This window comes from Festucalex cinctus, chromosome 1, assembly GCF_051991245.1.
Source record: "Festucalex cinctus isolate MCC-2025b chromosome 1, RoL_Fcin_1.0, whole genome shotgun sequence".
NCBI lineage: Eukaryota > Metazoa > Chordata > Actinopteri > Syngnathiformes > Syngnathidae > Festucalex > Festucalex cinctus.
This window is the reverse complement of record NC_135411.1, coordinates 5,347,997-5,360,767: the sequence shown is the minus strand read 5'-3', so window position 1 is coordinate 5,360,767 and position 12,771 is coordinate 5,347,997. Positions and strand designations below refer to the sequence as shown.

The following is a 12,771-nucleotide window of genomic DNA, read 5'->3' as shown; positions in this document are numbered from 1 at the left end:
CTTTTTTCCAAGTTCACATTTTGCCACCAAAAAACATGTTATCGGCATTAAAAGCCCAAGACTAATCAATCCAATTTCAGCAGTAAACACTTTGCACTGGCACTACTTGGGTGAAAATGTTCGATGTTAGCTTTCGGCTAACGTCCGCTAGCCAGCTTGTACTACCGAACTTGCTTGCTCATGAATCCAAAACATAAGCAACTTGCCCATATATGGGCGGTCGAAACGTTATTAATCCTCATGCATTAAATAAAGGTAAACAAGCTTACCGCTCACAAAGTGATCGCTGCACACACGAGCCCAAAGTAACGACTTCCCTCCGGAGTCCGCACTCCTCTGTCTCCAGGCCCTGGTTCCTAATTATTTTCGGAATTCGGAAAAAAGACCGACCATTTTCCCCCTTGGCTTTGTTCGAACAGCCAACGATGCAGCAACAATGTACCATTTTAAACGCAGAAAACAAACGTGATAGATACGTGTTAGACCGAATCGCTACGTAAATGGAGGCCACCCAGCATGGCGACTACGAGAAATCCGAGGCGGAAGTGACGACATGTGCAAGCGACCTATAGGTCTGTCCATGCGCCATTTGTTATTTTCACTAATGGCGCTTTGATCGCACGGCATCCAATCGTGATCGGCCGATTTCCATGGAAAAGTATGTGATCGGCATATGTCGATTAGTGCCTTACATTTTTCAATCACAAAAAACGATCACAATAGAAAGTCTCCTTAAAAGCGTCTCATCCCCTGTAAGAGTCTTACATACCTCTCAACAATAAATATTCTTATTGAAACATCAGTATTTTTGTGTTTGGTCCAAGTAAGTCATCCGTTTTCACTCGGGGAAAACAATTATCAACATTTTTCCTTATTTTCTGTCATCACAGACCAAAATATGTGTGTCAATTTGCACTACTTTGTGTAACTAGACAAAGTGCAATTTGTGCAGAAGTTGCATGGGAATGCTGAATGCTAATAAAACATTTCCCAAGCGAGATTTGCTGAGCAGCGGCAGAGAGCTGGTAATGATGAGAAATTGTATGTATGGAAGTGGGCGTGGAAAGTGGGACTTGGAAAAGGTTTAATGTTAGTCCCATTGAAAATGAAGGGGGAAAAGTTGAGCTTTAACGTTAAATTGTGCGAGTACTGTAAGTTATGTGGAATCAGATGATATATACCCAAGATGGCGTGAATTTTTGAAGCAAGTTGAAATTTGAACAGTGTAAATCGGATGTATTATGTGGGAGTTTTTGCAAATTAAAAAAAGTGTGGAGAATAAAATGTGCCTGTAATAATAATGTGGGAATGCTTTTCAGCATTCCCACAATAAAGGATAGAAATTTGGATGGAATGTTTTTTTTCTTCTTAAATCTGACTCATCAAATCGAAAAAAAAAAAATATTTTTCCAGATTAATTTCTTGCTAAAATAATTGTTAGCACCTCGAAAGAATCTGAAAAAATGCGATTGTTATTGGAATCAGTAGCAACGAAAAAAAAAAAACCTGATCGGAACACCCTTAATTTTTATGCATCATTAACCCGTTTAAAAATGATTACAAAAAAAACTCAGGAGCAAAGCTAGTGAACTATCTTCTGTTTTGCTAAAATATCTGACAATTAAACTTCATGACCAGTTCATAGTTTGTTTGTATTACACGTGGCTTTAAGACCTTTGAAACAGAATTTGCGGAAGATGATGTCACCACAGTGATTTGCTTTTGCTTTTTTTGTGTAGTTAGAAGACTGCAAATGAAGCCACCTACATTTACACTCGGTCCAAGCTATCAAAAATGTCCGTTTTCATGTCTCAACGTATATGTCCAATTTTGTTGCTGTCTTGATATTCCCAATTCGCTGATTGGTCTTCCGTTGATCCCGCTTCAGGAAGCGGCGATTTGTCAGGACGCGGAGGACGTTAAGACGTGTGTCGACTTGCCCTCGTCTGCTTTTTTTTTTTTTTGGTTTGTTTGCGTTCGGCTTCTGCGCCATTGTGCGTGTGTCGATAAGCATCTGCCATCATTCCAACGTTTGTTTACTTGGGGCCAAGAAGTTTCCTGAGTGCTTGAGGGGGGTTGAAGGAGCGTGTGGAAGGGGGTTGAGGAATGTCCTACCTGGCAACCCGGCTGTCCACGTTTCCAAATGTAAATAGTTTATGAAAAGCTCCTCAATAAATAAATAAAATACATTCAGTGTGAGTTAACATAGTTGAAAAGTTGGAAGGTAATTTAAGAATTGATTTTTTTTTTTTTTTACTTGCAGGAGTATTATTAACCTGCTCAATACATTAGTGTATTTATTTACTATAAATACAGTTAGACTTCATGCAAATGACTCGATAACTGTGGGTGTTGTTCAGTCTTTAAGGGTCAGCTTTTTAGTATTCGTTTTTACTACAGGTGTCAAAAATAGTGCGTTAATTTTGAGTCCATTTCAAGTTCCTTTAACGCCACTAATTGTTTCACTGCTTCTCAAATAGTGGGGCGGGCCCCCCCACGGGGGCGCAAGGCTCCATCAAGGGGGGCGCGTTTGACCTCGGAACATGCTTTTTTATTTTTTTATTTTGAGGTTTTTACCTGTCCTAGAATAAAGTGCAATTGCACCTCCACTACATTAGGGGGCAGTGGCGCTCTCATTTTTGGCAGTGTGCGCAGGGAGCATTCGCTCGGTGGTGTAGGGGTTTTGTTTGCACTGAACATGAGCGCTTTGCACACAGCAAAAAAAAAAAATCAGCAAACATTATTTTATATATATTTGTTTTGCAGGTTAAAGTTTTTTTTTTTTTTTTTTTTTAATATTGTGTACCTGAGTTAATGTTGGTGATCAGTTTGAATGCATTATTATTCATTGATTTTACGTAATTTTATTTTTCTGTATCATATGGTTTGACATGGTCACTCAAAAAATGTTTATAGTTTAATTAAGGATTTAATTTTATGTTTGAATTTCAGATGCACTTTAAATCTCTTCTGTTACAGTTAATAAAGCTATTCTTTGTTGTAAGTTGCTCCATTTTACTTTCTTTTTTTATTCTCTTATACGTTAATACGGATACAGTGTTATGCAGAGGTGTGCTTAGAACACTTTTATAGACAAATTATACGATACAATACGGGTAAACCACGATTCGATACTGTGACGATATTTGGCTCACAATATCGATAATTTCACGATACACGATATCTATGATTTTTGATATATTGTCAAAAACATTTCAGCAATATATCACGGTATGTGACTGAAAAAGCCATAAAAAGGAAAATGTCTAATTATGCATTTATTCAATGCCAAAACTTTGTACAATGTACAAATGTGCCTCACTGCCTCTAAGCCTTTTAACTGTAAACATTGTAAAGTGAGACAAATTAAAGTGCATAAACATTTATAACATAACATTGCACAACTGGACACATATCAGTATCTACCGTCAGTGTATTGATAAGACAAAAATAGGAAAATTAGGACTTACACAGTGCACAAAGTGTATAGCTACCAGTCGAGTCAGCTTTGAAATTAAATACATTTAGTTTAATTTCATTTCAATATTAAGATTTATTTTATGCATTTGTCAGAATTTTGTTGTTTTAAGGGCTTGTTTTTATAGTGGAACTAATGTTCTTTATGTGCGTTTTGTATGGGGACGCCAACGACTGACGCATTGCTACGTCATTCCTGGTAAGCCATCCTGAAGAGCTTCTGCTGTTGTAGCTGTTAGAATAAGCGATTTGACTCCTCTCCAGTACATGCGGCCAATAAGGTAAAACATATTTGCAAGCATTTGCACTCTTTGTGTTCGTATTGTGACGTCTTTTGGAAGTAGTGTACTACTGTTAGCTCGCTAGCATGCTAGCGCTAGTCCGTTAGCATGCTATCATTGTTAGCATCTTAGCAGGCTTATTTAAGGGAATGTTTACAGGCCTATATGGCAAATGGATGTTATATCTTGAATGCGTATGTTATTATGTTCTCTGTGAGAATTATTTTGTGTTATTTAGCTCTCTAATTAATGTGTTGTTTTCTGTATTTTGTACAGTTCTCACGGCATGCTTAACCGCAATAAATGCCTTTTGAAACAAGAAACACTTGGACTCGTACATAAATCATAGTTACATTTTAATTCATTAGTGTTCTACCTCAGGTATCTAGAAATGGTTTCTACATTTTAAAACATTGATTATCAACAAAAAAAGTACGAAAAAAGGATTCCCCCCCCACTCGCTAAATGAAGAGTTATACTGCACCTCAGCAGATGTTCAGTACACAGTAATAATTTAAAGAAATCATCCTAAGTGTAAAGCGTGTGTGCTCGTGTGCGTTTTGGCTATACCGCCATCCTGTTTATCTTCCAGCGTGCAAAAAAAAAAAACTTGTTGCGCGCCGGCTAGCTAATTAGCCCGTGCCGGCGTTGCCAGCCATTGGGGCGACAGATGTTTGGGCTCGCGCGGCGGCTAATGAACGAGCGCTGGAAGGCGTCCACGCTCGCTACCCTCCCAGGATTCATTACTCGCTCGCTGGCGTGCCAGAGGCCAACCGCATCCGCATTATCAGCCTGCCGCAGAGTGGCTCAACTGAGCGAAGGGGAAGCCGTATTGTTGTTTCATTAGACGCTAATTCTGCGCCGCGGGTCATTTTCACGCCACTTTTAATGGCGCTCATCTGGGGCTGCCAGATTTATTTCGAGGCAACAAATTTGAACTTTTAATTCACTTAAAAAAAAACACTAGGGCTGGGTTTAAAAAATTGAATACTCGATATTGAATCGATTTTCCTTTTCAAGCGTGGTATTGATTCATCAAACCACAAATTGATTAACTTCAACACACTGCTATGGAAATACATATTTAGTTTAAATCTTGTCAAATCTTGTAGAAATCTTTTTTTTTTCCCCCCCATAAATTTGTCAATCCGGTTATTAACGGCTATAAATTTTGTTCCAACAAATAATTCAGGTCCGCCTGACGGCTGCCTAAAGTGCCTGAAATCCAAATGAAATGTGAAAAGAAAGACAGTATTTTGGTTCATTTTTAGCAAAAAAAAAAAAAAGACAAAATGAATATGTGGCTATGCTAGCTGACCAAGTGTCTTTTAATTGCTCGTTCATTTTGCTGGCCATTCGTTCAAGTCTTTGAATTAACCATTTACCTTCAAAATTTCAGTGTAAAATTGAAGGCGCGTGTTTGACTTTCTGGGCGGTAATCATATTTTATGCTATTTTTTTTTTTTTTTCTCCCCATTGCAAATTAGCTTTCTCGGCGCAGGTCGGTGTCACGCAGCCGGATCCTTTAGCCAGCTCATTAGCGCCGCTTATTATCGCTCGGGCTCAGCCAGGCCACAAAAAAAGCAAGCGCTGGCCCTCTTCGCACTCCGGACAGCTTCAAGAAGTGTCAGAGCCCCCCCGAGAGTGCCGCGCGTATGCTAATCACCCCAGAGAATACGGCCAATTGATGCTAATTGGTTAGCGTCCAATGGCGGAGTGGATGCGGCGGCGCGGAGGCTAATCCGGCACACAATGACGCATGCGGGACTGTAGCGAGGTAACAGCGTCTCTTCACTGGAGGGTCTCGGGTTGAATAAATGGGGGGGCGCTCTAGAGGGGCCAGCATAATGGCTCCTGCCCCTGCTCTTGTGTGGCTCATGAATGATTTTATGACACAAAGCTGGAAGAGTTGCAGCGTGTCGGAGGACAAAGCCATTAACTCCGCGGTTTGTTCTGCGAGCAGCTGCTCCTCTGTTAGCTTTAGCTAACCTAGCGTTTGACCCACGAGGCGCCACAATAACGCGGCGGCGCTAATCACGTTCAGTTCGTCCAACCTGCCTGAACGGGTTGCTTGACAATTGTAATTGTCTTAACTCTCTTGTTAGGGCTATGCTATTAATATCTACATTTCATTGAGATTAGAGCGGTCAAAATTAATCAATCATCAAATTAATCACCAACTGTTTTAATAATCGAGTAATCGTTCAGAGCCATTTTTGTCCAAATTGTCCAGATCATCTGATTGTTTACTGATGACGGCTACTTTTGTCACTATCTCATGGAGGTCTCAGAGAAAGTGGGCGTGTGTTTAGTCCGCAGAGGTGGTGCAGGGGTGGGGCCGCACCTTATGACGTCAAAGAGTGCCAACAGCTCGTTTTCTCAGGTTGGGAGGGGCTCGTGCTCGGAGAGCAGAATAGCCTAGAATTTCTCAGAGAGGGGCCAATGGAGGACAACACCACTTCCGTCATGTTTTTGGTGAGGAATTAGCATTTTAACACGGCTAAAAGTTCCAAAAGGTTGATTTGTCATGTTGTTTGTCCGTTTAAAGCACAGGTCTCAAACTCCAGTCCTCGAGGGCCATAGTCCTGCATGTTTTAGAGGTTTCTCTCCTCAAACAAACAAAAATCATATAATGACGATCATTATCAGGTCGCTGCAGAGCTTGCTGATGAATCAGGTGTGTTTGAGAAGAGAAACCTCTAAAACATGCAGGACTGCGGTCTTCGAGGACTGGAGTTTGAGACCTGTGCTCTAAATTGTGGGCCATTCTTGGGGTAAAATGGAGGAAAATAAGAGCTTAAAAACTGCATCGGCCCCAAAAGTTGCCGGCCCACCGGGCATCTGCCCTATATGCCAGATGGCCAGTCCAGCCTCGGTGACCTCAAAATTTGACATGAATGAGTTGTCGAATAATAGATTTATGATGGTAAGACCCGTCTATTTTCACGATTTCCCGTGTCGCTACTCTTACGACAAGATCTTCTAAGTGCGCCGTTTCCGCGGCAACCGTCGCGTTGGCCTCGAAAGGCGCTCGACACGAGACGTCGGCGCCTACCAGAGCAAAGCATTTAAGAACGTTTCCTCCACTCTTGTGTTCCGTGCAGAATTTCCAGCAAGGCCCACAAAGCCTTCATTCATGCCCGCCGCGCAAAAAAAAAAAAAAAAAAAAAAAAAAGTTGATCCCCAGAGTTTGTCCGAGAGTACTCGCGCTCTTTCTGGCCTGCTCCGGTTTCCTGCTTCCATTTGAGGCCCGTGTATTGGCTTTCAGCGGCCGAGGCGCAGGTGCCCCCCCGGGTTCGGTTTCAGGCCTTTTTTTTTTTTTTTCTCAATGCGCACCACTTGCCATCTGCTTGATCTGGCCGTGTATGCAGCTCTGATAGTCGTGAGTGGAAGGAAAGCCTTTCAGCCGCTTTGTGTAAAAGCAGACGGAAGAGGAAAACATTCCCGGGAGATTGTGTTTTTTGCTGCGGGAGACGTGTTCTCATGGACGACGTGCTTTGTGCAAAGTGTCCCGTCATGAAAAAAAAAAAAAAAAAAGCATCAGGCCAGCGGAGACGGGAACATTTCTCCGCACTTGAGCTTACATTTACAAGACAGGGAAAAAAAAAAAAAAAAGACTGCAAATGGGTACAACGTGCACAAAATAATACTTTGTGGGTATAACGTGCACACAAAAGACAAACGTGACTACAACATGGGCTCATTTCAAATGCAGAATCCTAATTTATGGCTAAAAGTTTGAACAAAATTAGTGCTGTCAAAGTTACAGCGTTAACTCGTTGATTCATCACCAAAAAAAATATTGCATTAATTAACTATTAGCACTGTTAATTTTGACCTCAGATGATACTTTAGCTGACGGCGAATGGTTTTGGTAAAGTTAGCGCGGGATGTGTTTAAGTAATAAACATTACATGCATTAAAATAAAACATTTTATAAATGTTCCAGTATGACATTCAGAATATTTGTTCATGTCAAACTACAAGGGTCATTAAAAAAAATAATAATAATATTTTTTTTTTTTTTAATTTCAACTGACAAATAATAAAACATACAGAAGATGTCAAACTTACAAATTAATTTTTTCTTCCCCCACCCAAAAATAAAAATAATAATAATCAATCGTCAGATTGAAACCGGTCAGGGTTTCAAATCAGGCTTTTTTTTTTTTTCTTTCGAATTTGTATTGCAATTTTTATTTTTTTTTTCAAAACATTTTTGGAACGTCTGCATTCTGTTTCATCCCATCAACATAAAAATGTAAAAAATGACAAAAATGCACATTAAGTGTTCTTCACGGGACAGCAACGACACGTGTAATGTAAATGATTTACGTGTGAACTAAATGTTAGTGTTTGTTTACCTTTAAGTGGTAATCACTAGCACGCTAATGCTAATGCTAAACCTCCATCAAACTTTCAATACTGCTTAGGTTAAGGCTATGAAATTGAAGTTAGGGCTTCAAATTAGGGTTTCAATCCTGGATTGGGGGTTAAAATGAGGGTTAGGTTTTTGCATTGTGGGATCAAATTAGGGTTTCAAACCAGGTTTAGAGGCTTTTGAAAAAGGATTCCAGGTTCGGTGCCTCAATTGGGATGACCAACAAGGATTAAGACTTTCAAACTGAGGGCTCATATTATTATTATTATTTTTTTAAACCAGAAACCAGGATTAAGGTTTCAAGTAAGGGATTCCAAATTATGGTTTCCTGTTACCGGTAGTTGGGATTTCAAAGCCTGGTTTAGGGTTGCAGATTTGGATAGTGGATTCCGTGCTTTGATTAGGGTAAAGGCTTTTAATTTGAGGGCTCACATAACAGTTTCATAGGGTTTCAAATTAGGGATCAAGTTAGGGTTTAAAGAAAAAGTATAGCTAGGCTGTCAAGTCAGGTTTAGGGGTGTTTCAAGTTAAGGTTTCAAGCAAAGATTTGCCTAGTTTACAGTTTGAAACAATGGTTAAGGTTTGAAGTGAAAGGTTAGGGTTTCAAATTGAGGATTGAATCCAAGGGTAGGCCTTCCATCCAAAGTTATGTTGTCAAAAAAGGGTAACAATTTTCATTTTGGTCTTCAGATTAGGGTTTCAAGACACAATTAATGTTTCAGAGTAATATTTCAAACCGGCTTAGGGTTTCAAATTACGTTTGACTTGACTATTAAGAATGAAAACGTGTTGACTGCGATGTGAAATGCGGCAGTGCGCGGACGCGCGTGGGACCGCCCGCTTCCCGAGCGGGCAAATGTTTGGAGCAGACGTGTGAAATTTGCACGTGCCGCCCGCTCGTTCGTCAAAAAAAAAAAAAGAAAGAGCAGCTCAGCAGTGATGGCTTCTGCGCATTGTGTAAATATTGAGACGCAAATTACGGGCGTTTTCCTTCCTCACGCTCAGGTCGAGTCCTGGAACGAGCCGGGCCCAAGAAAAACAGACGGTCTTCTCCGCACAGTCACCTGGGAACACTTGAGCGGTGACCGCAGGCTGCCGGTAAACGCCGCAGCCACAGCCAAACACTTCTCAGGAGGAGGAGGAGCTCGCCAAAACCTAGAATGAGATTTGCACAACAGACTGTGGGTTAACACCCAGACAGCATTGTCTGAGGTAGGGTTTGAAGTTAGGCATAGCTGGCAACTTCAGGTTTCAACAAATAAGGGTTATTGATGCATATTTAGCACATCCGCCTCCCAGTTCTGAGGACTCGGGTTCGAGTCCAGTCTCCGGCCTTCCTGGGTGGAGTTTGCATGTTCTCCCCGTGCCCGCGTGGGTCTTCTCCGGGTACTCCGGTCTCCTCCCACTTTCCAAAGACATGCATGGCAGGTTAATTGGGTATACTTATGCGTGTGGATGGTTGTTCGTCTCTGTGTGCCCTGCGATTGGCTGGCGACCAATCCCAGGGTGTACCCCGCCTACTGCCCAAAGCCGGCTGAGATAGGCTCCAGCACCTCCCGCGACCTTTGTGAGGAATAAGCGGTCAAGAAGATGGATGGATAAGGTTTGAAGCAATGTCAGTGTTTCGACTTGAGAGATCAGGTTTTTGTTACAAATGAAGATTTAAACTTCCAGGTTATGATTTCAAATCTGGGTTCTAGCACTGGATTCTGGTTTCAAGATAGGGTTAGGGTTCCAATCGGGTTATCTTTTCAAATCATGTTGGGATGTACAAGGTAAAGATTTTCCGATGGATGGACATGGACATTTGGACTTGGGTGTCCTCGCAGGCTATGTCAAAATGGTCGCTTCTTCTTCTTCTTTAACCTTTATTTCGCCAGGCAAAACAGATTCAGAACAAATTCTTATTTATAACTGTGGCCTGACAAGAGGAAATACCACTTGAGGAAAATGGGAATAAAACAATAAAACATAACATAAAACAAAAGATACACACAGAAGTACAATCATCCGCCAAGGAGTAAAACTTCTAATCAAAATGGCTGACTTCCTGTTCAATTTCCCACACGGGTCCTTGAGACTTTTTTTTTTTTTATGTTTATGTTGGGAGAGACATAAGCTGCATTCGAGAATGGCCGAAAGTCGGATATATCCGAGTTGGGCTTTCCAAGTTCTGCCCTAAAAAGGGTTTGAGCCGAAAGTAAACAACCAAAATGGCGGATAGTGGTAAATTCGTTTTTATTTTGGTTCTTAAAACTCATTTTTGACCTCCAGCAACCTTACCTTCTCGAAATTTTACTTCATTTACTGTTTTTATCTTATTTCATAAGCATTCCGTACAATTAAATAGTATAATTTCATGCATGGAGATGGCAGCATACTTTCACATACTTTGACGTTGTGTTACGTCAAGTTATGTGGAATATTTATGAATGAAGAAAGCTATCTAGTTTTATACGGTGTGTGTTTCCGAAGGTGTCGCAGTTGTAGAGTGACGTCGCTTGTCGTCCGTCGCTGAATTTGTGTTTTTTTTTCCTTCCTCGCTGCATCTCAAGTACGTCCTGGTGCACTCCGGCGTCACAGGGTCCACTTCGGCGCGCTTTTTGCAAACGTGCTCAATCATCTGTCGGAAATGTTTTGTCTGGCTTCCATTAGGCGACCCGCACCGCCGCGCTTCACAGACCGCACGTCTTTGCCGCTCGTCTTTTCAACAAAAGGCTAAAAACGTCTTAGCGTACCCGCATAACTAACCGTCGTATTATTTCAGTAAAAGGAAATTAGGAGGTGTGTAATAACAACAACAAAATGTTAGTTAGAAACCCTGTATTTGGCAAATTCCAGTATGCTCTCAAAGGTAAAAAAAAAAAAAAAAAAAAAAAAAATACATAAATAATGATAAAATAATTAGAGATGGTACCAGCCTTTTTTCAAGTACTCGAGTACTGGTGACGCAGACGAGTACAAGCGAGCGACGGCAGAGGGGGAAGACGTGAAGTGAGTCCTCCTTGCCTGTAAGTGGCGCTAGCTAGCTTGCAGCAGTTTTTCACCAAAACTTCACCGGCTTGGAAATACTTCAAAATTGTGAATCTTAAAACTAAAAGAGCATTTTTGTGTTTTATTTTGAGCGTTAAGACTATTGAAGAGTTTTTTTTGGTCAAAATTAAAGGAAATATATTTGTTTAAAAATATCTTTTCGTAATTTTTTTTTTTAATTTGTCAAAATGTACTACTGGTATCGGTGAGCAATGAGTGTCTGAGTATCGGTATTGGTCTGAAAAAAAGTGGTATCGAACATCCCTAAAAATAATAATAAAATAGCCCCGCGAGCATCGGTTTCACCGATGGACACGAAAATCGGGCGAACGTGTTTATCGTTACGAGACGCACGAAAACGTCTCAAGGACCTCTTGCCCGAGAGTGAACAAAAAAGTTTGCGGTTTGCTTTGAAGCAGGCCAGTTAACATCCAAATATTATTTGACACCGCCAACGAAATGAATCATATTTTATTTATTTTTTTTGATTGACAGCTCGGCCCGGATGAGATTTGCTTAAACAATTTGTAAGGAGGCCGTCGGACTTTGGGCTCAATTGTTGCGGTCGGAAGCGGTTGCCGTCCATGTTTTATTACTCGCGCATGCTTGTCATTCTCACGCGGCCGGGTTCCATAACTTTCATTCTTGGTGGCGCTCCAACGCGGACGAGCGGGAGCGAGGGGGGGGTGGGGGGGGGGGGGGGGGGGCCTCATGTATTCACTTAAAGCAATCAAAGCTCCATTCATTCCGCTGCCCGATTCGTTTGCAGCCCATAATAGAGAACCTGTTGTGGTTTTGGTGGGAAGGACCACTATGTACCCCCCCTTCCTCCCCCTCCTTCCCCTTGGAGACACACGCTGACAAAACGTTAGAATGTCGAGTGTTTATTTTGGATGGACATTTATTGTAATTTGCACATGAACTGGTTTGTGATTTCACATCCTGACGGACTTTTACTGGGAGGGAAAAGAAGGAGGCGAAAGATTGAGTGTTCGGCTTCGTTTCAACCTTGGGACGACCTCCTGCAGTTCCCGATAATGTTTTTATGTACGCAATATGCAATGAGAAAATTACTAGTGCATATGATATAGCTTCAATTTCACTTTTTTTTCTGTGGTTAAAAACAAAACAAAACAGCAACTGATTCGAAAAAGAGGAGGATGAGACATTAAATGCCGAAAAAATTAACACATAAGAGGTGCATTTTAAATTTGGCGGGCAAATAATGTTGATAAAAAGCATTTTTAATTAAGCGATTAATCGTGATTAATCCAAATTTTAAGATGTGATTAATCTGATTACAAAATGTAATCGTTTGACAGCCCTAATTTAAAAAAAAATGTTTTTAACATATTAAGTTATTAACTTGGTTAGGTTTTAAAGCAGTGGTGTCCAAACGACGGCCCGGGGGCCATTTGCGGCCCGCCGTCCATTTTTCAGTGGCCCGCGACATATGCTAAAAATGGCATTTGACTCAGTTCAAATCAAATAAAACAAAAATGTTTGAACGGAGGGTATCAGTGCCATTAAAGGTTATTTTAGTTAACTAAAACTAATGAGGGCGGCACGGTAGTCGAGTGGTTAGCACGTCCGCTTCCC

General features: G+C 41.1%; 1 protein-coding gene across 5 annotated transcripts in view; it reads right to left on the bottom strand.

Annotated features, from left to right (window-relative positions):
• The window catches only part of LOC144013547 (uncharacterized), a 219,659-nt gene that overhangs the window by 178,215 nt on the left and 28,673 nt on the right, over positions 1–12,771 (bottom strand). For 4 of the 5 annotated variants that reach the window (XR_013282281.1, XR_013282283.1, XR_013282282.1 and 1 more), the window contains one exon: positions 9,204–9,294. Coding sequence is in view for 1 of the 5 variants with exons in the window: in XM_077512563.1 (XP_077368689.1) it covers positions 9,204–9,294 (91 nt within the window). In the remaining 4 variants the exon portion in view is untranslated. Of the gene's footprint in view, positions 1–8,485; positions 9,295–12,771 lie in introns of those variants that run through there. The other variant, XR_013282279.1, reaches the window with a different exon arrangement.